General features: G+C 38.8%; 1 protein-coding gene across 1 annotated transcript in view; it reads right to left on the bottom strand.

Annotated features, from left to right (window-relative positions):
- LOC126411687 (cytochrome c oxidase assembly protein COX18, mitochondrial) overlaps positions 1-21565 on the bottom strand; it is a 75610-nt gene that overhangs the window by 29730 nt on the left and 24315 nt on the right. The window contains exons 3-4 of the mRNA XM_050081382.1: positions 15921-16068; positions 7962-8086 (exon numbers count right to left, since the gene is read on the bottom strand). Of these exons, the coding sequence (XP_049937339.1) occupies positions 7962-8086; positions 15921-16068 (273 nt within the window). The remainder of the gene's footprint in view (positions 1-7961; positions 8087-15920; positions 16069-21565) is intronic.

The following is a 21565-nucleotide window of genomic DNA, read 5'->3' as shown; positions in this document are numbered from 1 at the left end:
ACTGATCATGGGTCACTGAAGTGGTTGCTTGGTCTGAAAGACCCATCTAGTTGTCTAATGTGTACAGTTCTCAAGCTTAATGAATCTGATTACGAGGTAATCCATAAGCCAGGTAGGAAAAGACAAACACAGACGTGTTAAGTTGCAAAGTGGCCATGTTGAGTACACTGGGCAAGAGTGTGTTGGAATGGCAACAAGCACAGACAGACCATAAAGACTCTCAGGCTTTTAAGTCATAGCCACACTTTATCTACATGAGGATTTGTTGTGCAGAATCATGAAATGCAGACCACATGTCATGGTTCCAGCAGATTTTCAAAAGGAGATGTTATAACAGGCTCATGACCGTATGTTGTCAGGTCATGGTGGCTGATAATTAACAGATGGGAGTGTTGTGGAACAGTTTTGGTGGAGGAATAGGAAACACAATGTGGAGCAGGATATCAGAGATTGCGTACCTTGCGCACAAAAAGAGAAGATATTTCACATCAGAAAATCCCTTTGCAGAGGTCACCAGAGACGTCAAAGCCATTTCAAATGCTTGGCCTTGACATATGTGGGCCATTCAACAAAACACCTGCAGGGAATGGGTATGTGCTTACGATAATTGATCACTTTTCATGCTTTCTAGTAATAGTAGCAATTCCAGACCAATGGCAGCCAGTACTGTGGTACAGACATTAGTTAACAGTTGGATATTAAAGTTTGGAGTGCATGATAGCTTATTCATGGATCAGGGCATGAGCTTCATTTCAGAACTTAAGAAGTTCTTTCAGCTATGCTATCTGTTACATATTTAGAAGTTCAGAATGAGCCCATTCCACCACCAAACCAACGGTAAGACAGAGCATGTTCATAAGACCATTTTGAAGATGCTGAGCTTTAGTGTGAATGTTTGACACGATGACTGGGATATCTATTTTCTGTGTCTTTTGTGCATACAACTTAAAGACTGGTACGAGAACAGACATATCTCCATTTGAGGTTGTATGTGGGACAAAAATGATGTCCCACTTTGACATTTTAACCCTTTTGAGGGTGCATTTTTTGTAGCAACTCAGCAAAGATAACTTTTTTGCTATTCTATTAGTACTGTGATCAACTGACTACATTTATTTTTTGATAATTTTATTTTTGTCCTTTAGGACCAAAAACTATGGTGGTACATATATCACCATGCCACCTTTGTGAGTTATTAAAGCTATGGTGGTAAATGGATTTCCCACTTCCCTTTTGTGAGCTGTTATATGTTGCCATTACATATAAAAAATAATGAACAGTGTTTTCTGTTTTTATTTTATGTTTTCTTTTACTTTATTTAAAAATACTTCATGTAGATATTGAAGTTTACTTACCATAACATGAAAACATTCCTTGAAACTTTATCACACAATAAAGGTATGAACTGATACAGGTCACAATAATGTATACTACAGAAGCAAAGCAATGTGTTTTGACAACTGTAGTGATCCCACAGCAACCACAAATTGGTTGTTGTGGCAGTTTTCATACACATGGTGCAGTGTACTACCACAAGATGTCAGACATAGACAGAAGAGGTAAGCTTTGGGATATCCCTAATTTGGTGGTAAGCATGCTTCCCAATGACCACAAATGTCAGATCAATTTTGTAGTAAGTATCCTTCCCTAGCTCCTTCCAGAAACTACTTTGGAGGTAGCCATACTTCCCAGTAATCATTAACACACCATTGTTTAGTGGGATATATACTTCCCACAGTCCTGAAGGCTATATTTTGTAACAAACAGAAGCTACAGCTGATGCAGCCACTAGATGCCAGGAGCGTACAGAAGTGGTAATACATATTACCTTAAACGATGTAAGGAAATACAGTTAGTGGGAAGTACATCCCCCACAGCCTGCAAAAGGATTGTCCTAAATTGGCATAAGACTGCACATCAGTAAAGAAGTTTGCAAGATGAATAGGGGAAATATGGAGAAACATTCAAAAAGCTAACACAAAAGCTCTGGAATGCCAGGAACAGCTGTATTAGTGCACGGGCAGCATCGTATCGTATAGGGAAGTGAGTATTGATCACTAATTCCTATAAACTGAAGGGAAAGATGAATAAATTCTTGGCCAAATATCACTGACCATATTAGGTCATGGAGATAATGAGACTGGTTAATGTAAAGTTGCAACTTTCCTTCGAAACATGTATCAAGACGGCAGTTGTACAAAACCATTTAAAGGTATGATGGATGTGGTACCACAAGTACCTGCGAATGACCTGGTATGCAAAGATGCAGCAGACAGAAAAAACGAACCTTTAGTGGTTTGACAGCAAAAGACACATGACATTCCTTATGCTTTGAAGTCGTATAATTAGCTATGCATTCTTCATGACATTGTCAGCAATGGACATATGTTACAGGAAACTAAACTGTTTTACTGCAGCCAAGTGTCACGAGTTACCTGTAATTAGTTATGTTGTTAGAGTCTTTGAAATGTTTTAGTGGTTTTAGCTTTATTCTTGTCATCTAAGTTTACGGATATGTTTTACATTGTGTTGTATTTGGATGGATTCAGTGTTTTCATGTCATTGCCATGCATATTTTTCTTTTACTGTTGCAGGATTATTTTCAGGTTTCTTTGATGTTGTTTCTTGTTTTCTACTAGTTGTTAGTTACTCATTTCAAAAAGAGGGAATGAATGATGAATGATTCCATTCCTCAGGCAGAAAGTTCATGAGACAGCATGGCGACAGGGAAACGGACACGTATATGGATGTAGAAGGTTCTGTTGATTTCAGGTAATAGGAAGCCCATGTACTTAACGTTGGTAGCGGATGTGTAGGTATGTACTCAAGGGAGTATTGTTGTCTGCCCAGAGAGACCGGTACAGACTGATGCGTGGACATGTAAGGTGAGTATGTTTTTAGGGAAACGAATGAAACAAGTTACAAAAAGGAAAATTTACCCATACAATCCCACTTTGAAAAGATTGGGATGCAGTGGCTGCACTTGGTCTTCTCACCAGAAATTGTATTGACAAATTGTTATGGAAAAGGGAGAACTGAGGGATTGAGGAAATTAGAGCTGCAAGGAAACTGTGTTATCATTAATGGTACGCCTTGTGAGATAGTCAGGAGGGATTCCCTCCTTCAGGCTACATTCACTGGTACAACTATCATAACACTGATGCAGAATATATTGTATTGGCCAGAAGGGGGTCACTAATAGTATTGCCCACCCAAAATTTAATGATATCCTCAACCCTGAATTAGGCATTCATTACACATATTTATCGAGTCACAGCATGAGAAAATTTCAATGGAACAGAAGTTACTACAAGTTTAAATCATTAGCACGAGATTATATCATTAAGCAGTTCAGCTGCCAGTTGCAGCGTGCTTCTACTAGGAAATTGCATATTTCATTTCTATAATAAACACAGACGTGCACAGACTACAGATCAAGTGATGCATCAATTGCCAGTCGAGTGGTTAGCCAGCATGGGCTGAGGGAACAGTTAACGGAAATAAAGCCACTGTATTTAATAGTGTAAGTATTAGATTAAGGACCATATTGTAATAAGGTTCTGGAAACCTCACTTCAAGAGTAAACTCACACAGTAGTGAATAAGAAAAAATCCATGAGGGATAGATAACGATTGAAGATGGGTGCTGCCATCAGCACGGCACAGAGTTCCATTAGTTAAGAGTAATTTTAAGGGAAGATTCACCTCGGAAGATTTGGGTTGAATCTTTCAAATGAGGGGAGTCATGCTCCAGATTGAAAAAGTTTGGTGCACGAATTGAATATTTTTAAATTTAAATCCAGCTGCAGCCAGGCAGTAGGGACAGCTCTGGCAATGTACTACTCAAGTAAGCCACTGTGGAGTACTGCTGACATTACGCCAAAACTTTCTGACCAGACGAGGTTGCTACACCAATCACGACCAAGATGCGTAGAACTGCGAACAGTGCAGCACAATGTGACCCAGAGTGAAGTAATACTCTGTAACTCAGAGCACTTAGGTGCTAACGAGAAACTCACATGTTGCTAACTTAAATGGTTGTAGCTGGAGGGGGGGGGGGGGGCACTCAGGCGAAAACATTTGCTACTGGGTGGAGCGACGTGACGTCACGACGAGGACCCTAGTGCAGCGCAGCCGTATGCTTACATGGGGCAAATGCACCGCACCACAGACTCAGTGCCATGTTACTCGTTCATTTTACTTACGGTTTCGTTCAATACACATCTGTACAAGTCAAAACAAGGGGCATGACAGGTTTTGTACACATTAAGAGTAAATAAATGATGATTAAGATGAAAAATAACTCACTCATTTGATGAAGAAGCAAATGTTAATGTAGTCTGTTTCTACTGCTGTTTACCAGACGACAATGCAATCCATAATTGCTTCCTCTTTGCGGCACATTTCTTCATTGCTTCCAACTTTGCTTCTTGATTGAGATCCCTAATCCTTATAAATGTCTCATTTTTACGTAAAGTGTAATAACTGCTTCATGAACCTCAGGAAACTTTTGTTTTAAAATAGAGCACAGAGACTTTACGACATTTTTTTGTTTACACACTCCATTTCCGTGAAAAGCAGCAAATTCTTCTTCAAACTGCAGCACTCTGTTTTCCCTTGCTGGCATTGGAGTGTAAAGACCACCACGGGATATAACTGATATCCAGTCTGCAGCATGATCTCCTTCACATTTTGCTGCTGGAAAGCCTAGTGATTTATCGATGTTGTGGCACTTAAATGCAATATAGCCTGCAATGTATTTTACCGCATCTGGAAGAACATTGATATTACAGAGTCATCCCCCATTGTTACCACATCTGTCAGTAAATTTTCTTCCACATTCACAGTTTCTGGGATTTCTTGTAGCAGCGCTACGTCAACAACATTTACACAGAGCTCACTGGTAATGAAACTTAGGGATGCAGAATCCGGGTCGACGTCACACTGGGAGGACTCTGAATTTAATTCTTTAGTAACTGGCATGATCCCAGAGAAAAAAATATCACTTTCATTACCCGTCAGTATAAGGAGATGTATCCTGTTCCTTACTTCAAAAGGTGTAGGATGTTATAAAATATACCTAATCCTCATACCCTAGAAAAAAAGTTTTCCAGGCAATCTTGATTCAGTCTACAAGTTAATATATAGCTAACTTTCATACTTTTCAGACTTCCGAAAAGACCAAAGAAAGATTTTATTGAAGTTATGAAACCTTTTTGGAAAGGCAACATCCACCACGTTCCCCAGACCTAACTCCTCTGGACTTTTACCTGTGGGGAACACTAAAGGACGTTGTTTATTGACAAAAGGCATGCACATTGGATGAACTTCGAGAATCCATTGTACCTTAATGTTCAAATATCCAACAGAACACGTTGCAGTCAGTAGTTCATGCTACAGTTCGGCGGCATCATTTGTGTGTGGATGTTAATGGTGACCATTTCGAACACGTACAGTGATATCTTTAAGTTGGACTTTAAGCTACACGTTTTCACCAAAAATGAGACAACTCCGTCAATTAGCTTGCAAGTTATGAACTTTTAAACAGTGGATAAATTTTTTTGGACCCCTCTGTATGCTGATTTTGTCATTTGAACTATATACTAGCATTAAAATAGTTAACATATCAAGAATACCAGGTTGAGATTCATTGGGAGAGTGCTTAGAAAATGTAGTCCATCAACAAAGGAGGTGGCTTACAAAACACTCGTTCGACCTATACTTGAGTATTGCTCGTCAGTGTGGGATCCGTACGAGGTCGGGTTGACGGAGGAGATAGAGAAGATCCAAAGAAGAGCGGCGCGTTTCGTCACTGGGTTATTTGGTAACCGTGATAGCGTTACGGAGATGTTTAATAAACTCAAGTGGCAGACTCTGCAAGAGAGGCGCTCTGCATCGCGGTGTAGCTTGCTCGCCAGGTTTCGAGAGGGTGCGTTTCTGGATGAGGTATCGAATATATTGCTTCCCCCTACTTATACTTCCCGAGGAGATCACGAATGTAAAATTAGAGAGATTAGAGCGCGCACGGAGGCTTTCAGACAGTCGTTCTTCCCGCGAACCATACGCGACTGGAACAGGAAAGGGAGGTAATGACAGTGGCACGTAAAGTGCCCTCCGCCACACACCGTTGGGTGGCTTGCGGAGTATCAATGTAGATGTAGATGTAGATGTAGACAAATGAAGCCATTAGATCCAGGAGGAAAAGCAAATACACCTGAGAAACATTATTTATCGCCTGTACAATACAGCGAGTCATCCACTCCCATAAAGCAAGATAGTAAAGTGTCAAAAAGCGTTGCATTTATGTGAATTCGTTTGTATTACGGTAATTTTTCAGTTTCAATTATTTAAAGTGTTATGTATGTGCATGCGTCTTACCTTTTCGTTTGCATCACCGCTTTCCACAATTTCTTCTCCATGCCAGTTCAGAATGTTTATGCAGGGGATTGCTGTTGGTAATAACTTCTTTCTTGAAGGTAACCCTAGAAGCTCATTTCTCAGATCCCGTTCATAGTCTTCAGGCCGAAAATGAGCTGAATACACACGTGCAGTTTTCACATTCACTTTGTCCTTGCGTTGGCATTGAACTATCCATTCATGTTGCAAGTGCTCAACCTTGGGAAAAACGTGATAAATAACGTCCGTCGCCGTTAGAGCAGTATTAATGCAATGTGCCATGGCACAGTTACAGTGACCCTTGCTCATGACTGTCTCAAAACAAATCACTTTTATTGGATGTACACTACCACTTCCGTGTTCCACTGAATGCACAGCACTGCAGTGTCCTCTCTGTGACGTCAAGGCGCGCACGGGCATCTGGGAGTTTTTTACTCGCTTGGGGCCAGAATGGCCTACCCGCTTTTTCTATATACCTTGGGTTGTAGCAACCCAAGCTTGGCATGGAATGAGCTAGGAAAAGCTGGTGGACCAAGTAATAGACAAACCCACTGTAGGACTACATCAGAAGCATGGCTACTAGGGCATAAATAATTGAGCTTAAGGGTTCAAGGCACTGAGTCATGCTCCAATTCTGTCTGAATCTTGAACTAGAGAGAATGACAGACTTTTGAGTTTCACAGAAACCACAGCTACCACTGGGTGATGAAGATCGGCTGTCTACCTATCCACTGACTACCTCATCGAGTTCCAGCAGAAGGCGAGCCATAGTAGTGGCATGATGCATATGGGACTTAAGGTAGTTTCAGCAAAGCAGGGAGCTGGTATCCGGCCAGCTGTCACTTTCCGAGAACCTCAGGCTAATGGACCATAAGCTGTCTATGATCTGTCTGGAGCAGGCATGCCCTCGCAGCCTCCTAGTCACCCATGTCATCGGCCACTATTCTGGTTTACCCCTGGGGTCACTTCTAATCAGCATCAGGGCATCTAGTGTCAGCTATCACACCCTAGCACTCGACGTGGGGACAACAAATTCATGCAGGGGTTCCTAGCCAACACACATTCAGAGGGCTTGGGAGGGGGAGGGGGGGGGGCGGGAGAAGCACTTCTTGTCTTCACGTGCTGGCAACAAGCACAGCAATACAGGAGCTGCCACCCATGATCCAGGACAACAGGCCATCAGCACATTCTGCAATCAGCTGTGTCTGCATGCACACAGTGCAACCCTGAGGCAGCCTGGAATACTGAATAAGGCTGCTTGAAAAAACACGCCTGTATAACCACTGTTTAACTGCACACTCCATCATTAATCTGTATCTCACTCACCATTTCCCTCACCCATCCTGCTGCATAGCAGTCCATTGCCATTTGGTCAAGGACTTTTTGACATCATCAAATAAAGTGAACTCCTCAGTCATCATAGATGACGACCCTATTAAAGGTGTGAGAACCAGAATCTGGTCAAAATTAATGTCTCAAGATTTGAACAATGCCAGGTCAGCATGCCATAACTGTACAGAAAAAAAGCTGAGAGTCCAATGAAAAATTATAATTTTAATAACTTACCTCAACAACGGCAAGATTTGTCATGCCAAAAATTAATGGCAATATGAAAGTTGAATCAGGCAAAGTAAGATCTGAGAACCAGAGCAATCCCTCCTTAGTAAGTTGAACAAAATTTATCTCGGCACCTGAAAATGTGAAGCAGTACATTATTAGATTTTTTTGTTGGTCTGTTGATAGTACACACCTAGACAATAAGTAAATAATCATTGAAATATGTTGAGCAATATGTATATATAATCCCAATGGAACTTCTCTGGATTATAGTATACTCTCAGCTGTACCTTTCACTATCATATGATGTCCCATTATTTCAGTTAACACCTCCACCTTCCTATTGACTTTGTCATAGTATTGATATAAGAGTAATTCTTTCATGAAATATAATAAAGAATATACATATTCAAACAAAACTAAGTACAGTTTCTAATTCACTCAGCTCATTGACTGTACTAGTGTATCATCAATCATATAAATACACAATACGACAGCCAACATCCTTAACAAAAGGCACATCTGAATTCTGTGCTCATCTCTTCAAAAGGTCTTTTGTACACACTTAGTCCCTGAAAAGGAACAGGACGTAATGGTGAGAACACTTAAGCTGAAAAACACTGACAGTGACATGGGTTTACTAATAATGTGACTCCAAACAATTTTTATGTAGTGTTATATTACAATGATGTTAATAAATGAGTAAAATGGTGAAATTCAGAGTGAACAGAATAGAAAAGGTACATCTTATGAGAATTCTCTTTAACAGCAGAGGCACGTTACTGTGAAAGATACAAAGTGCTTTGCATAACCTAATGTAATCCTGGGAAATACCAATGGGTAACAAATGTCCAACAGGATCTAAAATTTCATTTTATAAGAAGGAATGCAAAAAACTGGTAGTGACAGGCACAGTGCACAGGAAATAGATGGCCCACACGAATTTTTGGGGGTTCTGACAACTTTTACAAATATACCAAACAAGAACACAACTTCATTACGGAAAAAAATGAAATACTGTCAATGGAGATTGGGTGACTCACTAATTATCTCCTTTTATTTCCTTGTGACAACAACCACAAGTACATTTCAAAATCAGTTACTGGTTTTGATCAGTAATTTGTCATTGCACCTAATTCCATGCTCGGCAAATGGTAACATTAGGTCTCCATTGTTTTGTCAGCACAAGTATAGACAGCAGCAGGAAGAAGTCAAGCCTTTATATTCAAGAGTTCAGTCTTTCTCTGTCTACTCTACATTTACACATGCATGAAAGGAACAGTCACTTTGGCCAACTTTATACTTCCATTTTTTAAAAAAATTTGATTTTAACATTTTTTATGAAGGAAAAATAACTATTTATTCAGATGTTATATTCATTAGTAGAAACACATACATGCTGCACGCTGAAATCTATGGCACACTCCATTTATGTCATTGCTTGTAGTTGTTACCACATTGTTTTCATGTAGCATGTAGCATGCAGCATCTTAAAGAATGGAACACAGTGGTTGAATACTGCAGTTGGAGGTGAGACACTTGTGCAGCGCCAAGAAGTTGGCGCAGGGAATGTCAACTGAAAATTCAACACACGGCCACCCAAGGCATAAGCACAGTGGGGTACGAAAGCTGACTGTCAAAAAGAAATTTAAGAATTAACAACAGGTATGTGAGGTTCCCTATCCTGAATGCTCTTATCTTCTGCCTACAGGAAGAAGCCTTGTCCTCAGCATGGAACTGTAAATTCACCCTGTTATCACAGTGTCATTTAATTCAAGTTGTATCATAAAGAAACAAGTAATAGTGAACAGACATCTACACTGATTTAGCAAATCTCATATGATAGTGGGCCACAGAGAGCTCAGGTATGCTGTATATGCGCCACACACCCACTGTGCCAGCTGCAGTTGTGTAGGACACCTGATAAGTGGTTGTGCAAGTGATCTGTGTAGTATGTAACATCATGAGCTGATGCCGTTCGAACAGTGTACAGTGGTTGGTGCCTGAGAGATGGGAAATTCTATTTCAGCAGTGGTGCTGGTATTCAGGTTCACACATTCAACTGTGTCCAAGGTATATTGTGAATGGTAGACAGTCCAAATCAGACAAACTACTGCTGTCCGGTCACCACAACAGACAAACTACCAACCGTCCAACCACCCCCGATGACCGTGACTGGTAACATCTGAGACTGATCATCAATAGTGGCAGTGCAGCAAATCAAGGCTCAATTTAACACAGGAGATGCTACACACATTTCCCAGTGGACAATCTGTAGGAACAAGGGTTCCATGGGGTATGAGAGCTGACACCACAAACAGGTGTCACTGTTAACACGACAGCTTGCATTTGTCACCAATCACCACAGATGGACACTGAAACAATGGTATAGCATGATATGGTCAGACGAATCATGATTTCAACTGCACCATGCTGATAGGAGGCACCGTGTGTGGCACAAACTACATGAACTGATGGACTCCATTTGAAAAGAAGATGTGGTCCAAGGCAGTGGTGTCTCTGTTATGGTCTGGGCTGCATTTTCCTGCTGTAGAATTGGCCACCTAGCTGTATTGGAAAGGACTTTTAATGGTCCGCAGAACATTGAGCTACTCAGGGACTGTCTCCACCCATTTTTGGCCTTCCAACACCCTCAAGGTTCTGCAGTGCTTCAAGATGATAACATGGCACCAAATCCCTCCCATGTCACTCAGGAATGCTTCCAGGAACATGTAGAGGAAGTCCAAAGACTGAGATGGCCACCACAGAACCCAGATTTGAAATCTATCGAGCATATCTGGGATATCAAGGAACACAGGCTCTGTATCAGGGGTCCTGCACCCATGTACAGAGCAGAATTGGCTGCCGCTCTGCAAACAATTTGGTCAGCTGCTTCCAGAGGAGCGCCAGTAGGGCTGTTGATAAAATATCGATATTTACCCAGGAAATATCCATATATCAGCGATATTTTCTTCCCTAATATATCGGTATGTCAATATCAAAATGGTAATATCGAGTGCCGATATTTTTATTTTATATAATTTTATTAGAATTTTTATAGAATTTTCAGTAAATGTTTGAAATTGTTCTTTTGAAATTGTAGTAGAACATAATTTTACTTTCACTGTGTGAAGCAAGTATAGGTGGCAGAAAAGAAGAAATTTGATTGCACTGGGGAGTGGTGGTGTCAAGATTTCCAAGGTGAAGAAACAGCACATGAACTGCATTAAAAAACAATTTTTGGTGTAACTACTGTGCTATTTCTTCATATCGGCATACTTCAAAAACAGTTGCTGAAAATTATGAACAAAAATCTAAATGACGGGGTTGGTCTTTGCAGCAGGTGGAGACACGTGAGGGGAAATGCTGACATAATCGGTGCTACCAACAGAAACTGCAATGTTTAGCTTCACCACACAATTTTCCTACATCAGCCTGAAGCAAGGTTTATTTCAACACATAGCCAACACAAATTAAGAACATAAGGCATGAGACAAACTGGAATGAAATACTGCATGACAGTCCACCATGGGCACAGTTGTTAATTAACAACACAAGTCGACCAAAAAAGTATCGTAATAAAGTTTTTCATGTGCACAAAGTCCCATTATTAACTTACAAATTTTCGAATTAAGTGTTTTTCTTTCAGTTCTTGCTCTAAGGGGGATAGGCAGGCTGCTACCATGATTATGTACAGGATATCAATAATAAATCAGTACTTAAATATACAACTCTAAAACTGTGAAGCCAATATTTTTATAGGCCAATAAGTTGATATTTTTTCCTTCATTATATCATTTCATTTTTTTTTCCCTGATGCATTGCAAGCCGATAATAATATTTTTTTAGACATAAATATATCAGATTCTTGATATTTTTAAAATTATCAACAGTAGTAGTACCAGGGCCTTGTAGATTCACTCCCATGGTATCTCACTGCAGTCTGCACAGCCAGAGGAGGCCTCACTTGATATCAGGTACCTATCCCATGACATTTGCTAAGTATTGCAAATTAGTGAGAAGAATGTGAGACATTAACCAAAACTTGTGTAATGAAGGGTTAAACAGGAATTAAGCAAACATTTGTGTAACAAAGGATTAAACTTGAATTAAAATCATGTGAATAAAGCTGGTGGAGAAAAAACATTACATCTGAATAAACCAATAGTTTTGGAATATCAGTGACACATTGCTAATAATTAAGAATGAAGTTAACTGTTGAGTGGCTTCTTAAACATTATACTATGGAATCCAGAAAAACCAAACTCAAAAGTCATACCAAAAACAGTGAAGACTGTCCGTCTGAATCTGTCAATACTTTTTGATGTACTTTTGATTGCAATTCTCCTTCTCACACATGTACTTGGGCATGCTGAGAAGTAATGTCTCCAAATTTTTTATGTGGAAACTCTTAAAGCTTTTTAAACAAAACAAACATTTTTAGCATTCTACATATTTATTCTTAATATCTACAGATTTATTTCTCAAACAATGGAAAGTCCAGCTTTGAATATCAACAATATTATGAAAGGGATATATTGCTGTTTACTGTAAAGATGACACACTGAATTGCAGATAGGCCTGATAAAAAATCTGTTACATGTGTAGTATTTGTGGCCCTTAAAAGGGTCGATTTTGAGAACTGCTTTCAATGATTATATAAAGTACAATCACCCACAATGCGACAATCTTCCAAAGAAGAAGGACCACTAGCCTTCACCCACAAGTGAATACTACAATCGGAATTTATCTTACAACATCTACGACAAGGCAAAGACAAACTCCCGTGCGGTAAAAGGTAGGAACCCTCACTAGCAATAATAATCTCAGAAACAGGTATAGTACGGTAAGCTAAGATTTCACGAGTTTCAAAGGATTCCAAACCGGCTCTCCCTGCATTGTTACAAGCAACGAAAGCAACTGTTATCCATCCGTTACCCAAACTGGAAGAAGAAGAAACTTTCATTAAAGAAAAATTTAACTTCGCACCACAAAATAAAGTAGGTCCATGAATAAGAACAAATTGAGTAGTTTTACCTACTCCCCTTACTTCGTTCTTTTTACCCTTAGCAGAAGATGTCGAAGCACCAAGAGTGCCGTCCACATTGACCTAAAGCCTTCTCCACAGGAGTGGGACTGAGCCCACACTGACACAAGCAAGAACACCTAACACACTCATGATCATCACCGTCAATTCTGGACAGTAATCATCATTATATACAAAAGAGGTAATAGGTGTATTAAAAACTATGGGAACAGTTCAAAGTCAAAAATTGCAAGCCACACTTCTGTCTCTTTAACTCCAAATCAGAACATACTGATCGTAATACTGTTACTATGGTTACTGGTTGCGTCCCTGTAAGAAATTGTTCCACAACAGATGTCATACACAAATCCTCATAGAGAGCACTTTGGGTCTAGCTCAAATGTTGATCATTTATTTCCTTATTATGCTTCTTTTACATGCTCTTTCATTATATTTTATGCAACCCTGTTTTTATATTTACATGACTCTTGTCGTGGCCCAAATATTTCATACTACAATTGTATTTTTATTGATTTTATTTGTATTTGATGGCCATTTGCCATCACTGACATAACACACTATTTACGCAACAGCAACTGCATGTCATGCAGCAGCTCTAGCCGTTGGCAAGGGTATTTTTCTTTCTTCTTCTTCTTCTTTCTTTCTTTCTTTTTAACAGCTTTTAACTCTTGTGGTTATCTTCAGAGAAGTTACAGTTATATAGCTTTTTGCTATTGTGTTTATCTTCATATGTCTTCTAATAACTTTCATGTTACTCCATTTACAGAGTATGTAATGGTTTGAAGAAATAAAATATTTTTTTGCAATCTTGACTGTTTTTATTATATTTTTAATAGTATTTCATAGCTGCTGACATTTCCTAAAACTACGTTCCAAAGATTTTTAAAAATAAATATATAAAAGAAATACTCGCAGCCAAGATAGGCAACACCAAAAGTTTTAGAACATAATAAAACTATGTTATAAATAAACACAAATGACCCGTAGCATAGGGTTGGTGTCAGCATAAAAGAAAAATTTCTGCAGTCAAAGACTGTTTTCAATTCCACAAGGATTAAACAATGGATTGCTGTGTCTTTCACTGTGTTAACATTTGAGAGATATTGCTCACATAGGAAAGCCAAATGGATAACCACCTCCATCAGGACCAGTTTACCAGTCAAAGAACGATTTCCTTGGATAATCACTGAAGTGACTAAGGAGCTTTCTTGATTCTAAGATTCAGACAAGGCACTGATTGACCATGTGCTTCAAGGTACTTTCCTCACAGTTGGTCAGAGAAACAACTCCGTTCAACTTAGAGACAGATTTCAAAATCTGTATGATTATTCTGCTTGTTATTCATCAAATATAACCAGTGAAACATCACCTGATGGCTCTAGTGCTATTGTTTTAGGCTTGATATTGGTCAAGGAGATGGAGATTACTCTTGTTTTGTGATCTACTACTTCTCTTTTGTTTGTAAGGCTGCTGAATTAGTGTAGCAATACTGATGATGTTCATTTCAATGTTGATTGTCACTCAGCATTGCACGATGGTGTACATTTTTTCCAGGTACTGGAATTATGTTTGCCATTTCAGGTGCTAGTGTCCATAATGCCTGTCACCATTGTGTACCAATACTGTTCTTCAGAATGGGCTGCTTAACTGCTGAGGCAGACAACTTTCAGAAAGTGGGGAAAGGTTGGCCTTAAATTCCTTCTTTGCTTCAGAGTACATGAAGTGTTTTATTACATTCTAGTTCCTGACTTTTCCATTCCCCGACAGAGCAACTGATAGAATCAAGCAAAGGGGTACACTGAGTACCTGATTCCTGAGGTGATAAAACACAATTGCACCAGATCATTATGGTATGCCCAAATTATGGATACTTGCAATCTAGCGAGGCATTGGATACACAAGTGATAACTTTGTCAGATAAAATCAGCTGCAACAAACTCTGTAAACTTCAGTCTATGAAAAGTTAGCACAAAAACAGCATTCACTTCACATTCTCTTTTCACTATTTTCGTAATACTTCTTACTTCAGTTAAATCATCTTACTTTTTCCACAGTAGATCTTTTGTGTGAAAGCGTATGACCCCTTGCAGGTGACAAAGCTTCTTCAATAAATTAATACTATGCATAGTTCACTGGTAAGAGCATACGGCCCCCTGCTCATTTGGATTTAAGATCTTGTTTACTTGGCCAGTTTTCACTGATTCTACTAGAAGTGTCATCTTACAGTACCGATTGATGTGACAGAACTTGTTGGTCTTTCTAATGATTTATGCATATAAAATGACGAAAATTTTCCAGCAGCTCCAGAATCTTGTTTAATAACAAGAAATACAATTTTCAGCACAGACATGACCTGTTTAATTATTTATTTTGGGTCCAACTGTCTCCTCTAATGGACTAGCCATACAACCCCTTTTATTTGGCCACTGTGAAGATTCTCTAAAAAATCACCTGAGCTGCTGGGGGCGTTTGAATGTAAAATTGGAGACTCCATTCAATTACTATGAATAAATGAAAAAATTAACATCCATACAAACTGATAATTTTTCATTACTTTAATATAAAGAGGTTTGTAGCGTTCTTGTGATCTATCGTCACTATCCAAGACACACAATGTCCTCCCATCATACCTAATGGTGGTTGCTGAAGGGGCAGGAGAGAGGAAGAGGTGGGAGACAAGGATGGGTGGGACAGTGGGATGGACAGCACAGTAATTCCTTTGTGATGCTTCCTGTCTAAGTACAACAGTAGCAATGAGAACTCATGTCATTGCAGTTTACTGACTCCCATGACATTACTGATGAGCGAGATAATCCCCACATACATTCCAACATGATGATCCTGTCTCTAATTTCCATTTCCAACGTACTGTTTAGAGTTATTCAAAATTATAAATACTTTTATAATTTTTTGAGGAGTACCTACTGAATGCTGTGGTAACATGTACACCAAATTCCTCAGAGATGCCGACAAACAAATCCACATTGGAATCTGAACCCACACTAGTAATGATGCTTTGGCTGGATGACAGTTATCCCTTATAATTAACTTTTTTAACTGCTTCCGCAACTGTAAAAAAAAGGTAATACTATGAACATAATTCTTTGTGGGAAACATACATTTAGTGGCCACATAATTATAAGCTTATTGTAGTGCTATATGGCTATATGCCGTCAAACTAAATCATTAAAAAGTTAAATAAAGGTAAACTTTAGAATATTTACCCATATAATATGAGTAAAGAGTTTAAATTAAATTAAATTTTGTTTGATGATATATTTTATTTCATGATAAAATCTCATAATCAAAAGTATTTTACTGAACCATTTCTCCATGTCAGTGTTTGTATAGGCTGACAGATAAACATCAGTAAATGAATTGGAAACAAGCTTTTGATGCTGATCTCAGTCCGTCACTACTCATGTTAATAGTAGGAAACTTACACTTTATTTGTGAGGTTGAAAGGGGAAAAAATTTACAATTTAGGTACAAGCAAGTAATTTAATCACATCCAGAACTCAATACCTCCTTTTTAAATGGCAATCATGTCTTCTACTTAATGTAAAGTTGTAATATAAATGTATAATGAAAATCTACCAGCACCAACATTTACAAATAGTATAAACCCAGGAAATCCATTTTTGAATGTTTCTTTATAAAGGAAAATGAAGGAGAATTGTGCCAATTTAATCTTCATACCACTAAAAAGATGACTGAAGTAAGTATTAGTGCCAGTGGTGTTGAGAAACACGTGAAATCATTACAACTGAACAAAGCTCTAGGGCCCGATGAAACCTCTGTCAGATGCTATACAGAATAGGTGACTGAATTAGTCCCTCTTCTAACTGTAATCTGGCATATACCCTTTAAACAAAAAACCTTGCCCAGTTCTTTGAAAACAGCACGGTTCACACTTGTCTACAAGAATGGCAGTAGAAGTAATCCCAAAAATACCATCCCATATCCTTGATATCAATTTGTTGTAGAATCTTAGAACATATTCTGAGCTCAAGCGTAAGGAGGTGATTTGAACAGAATGACCCCCTCAATGCCAACCAGCATGGATTCCGAAAACTTCGATCAAGTGAAACCCAACACATATTTATCTCACATGGCATGCTGAAAGCTTTGGATCAGTGCAGCCAGGTAGATGCAGTATTTCTTGATTTACGAAAAGCATTTGACTCAGCATTACACCTACACTTACAGTAAAAAATACGATCACATAGGGTATCCAGTGAAATTTGTGACTGGATTGAGGACATTTTGGTAGGGAGGACGCAGCATGTTATCTCAGATGGACAGTCATCATCAGACGTAGAAGTAACTTTGTGTGTCCCCCAGGGAACTTTGTTGGGATCCTTGCTGTTTATGTTGTGTATTAATGGCCTCACAGACAATATTAAGAGTAACATCAGGCCTTTCACAGATGATGCTGTTACCTGTAATTAGGTACTATCTGAAAGAAGCTACATAAATATTCAATTAGATCTTGACAAGGTTTCAAAGGGGTGCAAAGATTAGTAGCTTGCTTTTAATGTTCATAGATGTAAAATTGTGCACTTTACAAAATAATAATAAAAATAATAATGTTCTATGACTATAATATCAATGAGTCACTGCTGGAATTGAACAACTCTCACAAATACCTGGGTGCAACACTTTGTAGGGATATGAAATAGAATGATCACATTGGTTCAGTTGTGGGTAAAGCAAGTGGCAGACTTCAGTTTATTGGTAGAATGCTGGAAAAGTGCAATCAGTCTACTAAAGGGATTGCTTATAAATCACTTGTGTGACCAGTTCTAGAATATTGTGTAAGTGTGTGAGATCCATACCAAATAGGACTAACAAGGGATATTGAATGTATACAGAGAATGACATTCTGAATGGTCACAAGTTTGTTTAACCCATGGGAGAGTTCACAGAGATACTGAAGGAACTGAACTGCAAAACTCTTGAAGATAGGTGTAAACTATCCTGAGAAAGTCTATTAACAAAGATTCAAGAAACGGCTCTAAATGATGACTCTAGGAATATACTACAACCCCTCCAGTATTGCCAACATAGGGATATTGAGGATAAGATTAGAATAAATACTGCACGCACAGAGGCATTCAAACTATTATTCTTCTTGCACTCCATGTGTGACTGGAGCGGGAAGAAACCCTAATAACTGGTACAATGGGACATACCCTCTGCCATGCAGCTGATGGTGGTTTGCTGAGTATCGATGTAGATGTATTCAGAAAGACACTTTAAGATATACCTGGCTCACTACACTAGTAGAAAATCCTCTTTAATCTGAGCAATAGACTGTACAATAAATCAACAAAGTGAGTAGTGCACAGTTAAAAACAAATAAACTGTCTGCCTTTGGATTAGTCTCAATGTGGTCTATTCACAAAACGTATGGTGAGGGAAGTAACGTCATTTGCAAAGAAAGGCCTAGAATTTTTATGTGATGCATTATATTTTTTGAATAAAGCCTCCCACTGTCACTGTCTCACTGTCTCTGTAGAGATTTTGTTCTGCTAAGAATAGGTCTTGGAAATGATGTCATTTCAGTCTGACAGGAGACACCCATGATTGTTGAAATCCTTGTTTTGAAATAAATTAATTTATTTCTTGGCACTACCATAATAACAGCAATATGAAATTACTGTTTTTGCCTGGCAACAGCCATCTTCAGGTCATAAAACAGTAGTTCACTCCAACCACTGAGGAAATCACATAGTAGTTCTCAGAAAACAGGGGAACAATGGTTACAGCACCAGATTTTTATTCAGAAGCAATATAGTTTAAATCATTACATTGTCTGGATAAGATAAAAATACGGGATATGGTATTTTGTTCTTTTCATCTTTCTTTTACAACATGTGAAAGTTTATTTTGTTCACTGACATTGTAATTGCAAGGTAGTTCAAAATGATTTAATTTAACCACAAATTAAGTGGACACAGCTGGGTGAAACAGTCAGAAATTTTTTAGCCTTATCTGCATTTCTTGCAAAGGGAAAGGGATTAATGAGCCATAATAGCAATGTACTAACCCTCTCACACACACACACACACACACACACACACACACACACACAAATTGTACTCGGGAGGGCACAGATTTAGTGTGTGTGTGTGTGTGTGTGTGTGTGAGAGAGAGAGAGAGAGAGAGCATGCACCTATTACTTCATTTTTCATGGCATGTCTTACTACAACCTACTTTGAAGAGGCTTACATTTTACTAACGTAAAATGAATCAGTATATTAGTCAACAGTAATTAGAAATGTAGTGTTTTGTTTTTCCAAATAGCAATTATGGGGCAGTCAACTTAGTGGTCTATCGTAGCCTTCTGAGAGGGCACTGTCAAAAAATACAAAGAGGTAATAAAGAGTATCCATGGGATAACAAACGTCCAATGAAGTAGAACATTACTGTACCCACAGGAGAATGCAGAACTGTGTGCCACCTTTCTGGCTACTGGAAGGGCTGTGTTGACCCAGATAGTATGCAACTCTCTCCACATGTTCAACATGGAATCTAGACATCCATTACAAACAGTAATACAAACATACTGGCATTGTAGTGCATGAAAGGGAAAAGTGAACACCTAGATTGGAGGCAGTATCAATATTGTTTGGTTCTCTTCATTGGCAAATTTAGGGAACAGCATTTGAAGCTGACTGCCATCAACATACACTACGCGTAGGGACCATGAAGGTAAGATACGAGAAATTAGAGCTCATACTGAAGCATACAGACAGTCATTTTTCCCTTGCTTTATTTGCGAGTGGAACAGGAAAGGAAATGACAAGTAGTGGTACAGGGTACCCTCCGCCACACACTGTATGGTGGCTTGTGGAGTGTCGATGTAGATGTAGAAGTGCAGTATTTGTCTGCTGCCTGATGGCCATCATGATTCTGGTATTGGAAGAGGATCCTCCAACCTATTGTCCAGCCCTACAGGCAACATTTCAGCTATGGCTTCCTTTCGATAATGCACAGGCACACTACATCCACCTAAGGAATACTTCTCATCAGGACACAGAACTCAAGTGACTGGAACGGTTGGCAGTATCTGTTATATGAACCCAACTGAGCACGCCTGGGACCACTTACAACCTGCAGAATGTCTTTACAGGAAATCTCCTCACACTGGATGACCTCAAGCCATGAAATAGTGCGACAGGCTTGTACAACAACGTGTCAACAGCATTATGGATAGAATGCAAAGGAATAATCATATTACAATAACCTAGTGGAGTGATATAGTCCTGAATGTTACCCAGTGGCAGATTTCAACTTCACAGACTTGCATGTCGAAATAGGCTGTCTTTATTTTGGTTGTTGTTGTAATCTTCAGTCTGAAGACTGGTTTGACACAGCTTTCCAAGCTCTTTATGCTGAGCAAGCCTCTTCATCTATGAATAACTACTGCAATTTACATCCTTTTGAATCAGCTTACTGTAATCATCTCTTTGTCTCCCTTTACAATTCTTACTCCCCAGACTTCCCTCTAATACTAAACTGGTGGTCCCTTGATGTCCCAGAATGTTTCCTGTCAACAAATTCCTTCTTTTAGTCAAGTTGTGCCACAAATTTCTATTCAGTGTACCTTCATTAGTTGAGCGATCTACCCATCTAATCTTCAGCATTCTTCTGTAACATCACATTTCAAAAGCCTTTATTCTCTTCTTGGCCAAACTGTCTATCATCCATGCTTCACTTCCATACATGGTTACGCTCCATACAAATGTTTTCAGAAAAGTCTTCCTAACACTTAAATCTATATATTCCTCTACCCATTCCTGCTTAGCAATTTTGCACTTCCTGTCAATCCCCTTTTTTAAATGTTTGTAATCCTTTTCGCCTGCTTCATTTGATGATTTTTAAATTTTCTCCTTTCATCAATTAAATTTCTTTTGTGTCATCCAAGGATTCCTACTAGGCCTTTTTTTCTATTTGATCCTCTGTTGCCTTCACTATTTCATCTCTTAAAGCTATCCATTTGTCTTCTACTGTATTCCTTTCCCATTGTATAAAACTCCTTCTGAAGCTCTCAGCAACCTCTGGTTCTTTCAACTTACCCATATCCAATCTCCTTAACTTCCTACCTTTTTACAATTTCTTCAATTTTAATCTACATTTCATAACAAATAAATTGTCGTCAGAGTCCCTTGAAATGTCTTACAATTTAAAATGTGGTTTCTAAATCTCTGCCTAACCATTACATAATCAATTTGGAACCTTCCGGCATCTCCAGGCCTCTTTCATGTACACAATCTTTTCTTATAATTCTTAAACCAAGTGCTACCGACGATTAAATTATAATCTGTGCAAAATTCTACCAGGTACCTTCTTCTTTCATTCCTTTTCCCCACTCCATATTCACCAACTATTTTTCCTTCCCTTCCTTTTCCTAATATCAAATTCTAGTTTCCCATCAAAAATAAATTTTCTTCTCCCTTAACTATCTGACTAATTTCTTTTATCTCATCAAACATTTCTTTCATTCATCATCTGTGGAGCTAGTGGTATATAAACTTGAACTACCATGGTGGGTGTGGGC

The sequence above is a fragment of the Schistocerca serialis genome, chromosome 1 (genome assembly GCF_023864345.2).
Source record: "Schistocerca serialis cubense isolate TAMUIC-IGC-003099 chromosome 1, iqSchSeri2.2, whole genome shotgun sequence".
In the NCBI taxonomy this organism is placed as follows: Eukaryota; Metazoa; Arthropoda; class Insecta; order Orthoptera; family Acrididae; genus Schistocerca; species Schistocerca serialis.
Note: the sequence above shows the minus strand (reverse complement) of the source record. Positions and strands in the feature narration are given on the sequence as shown.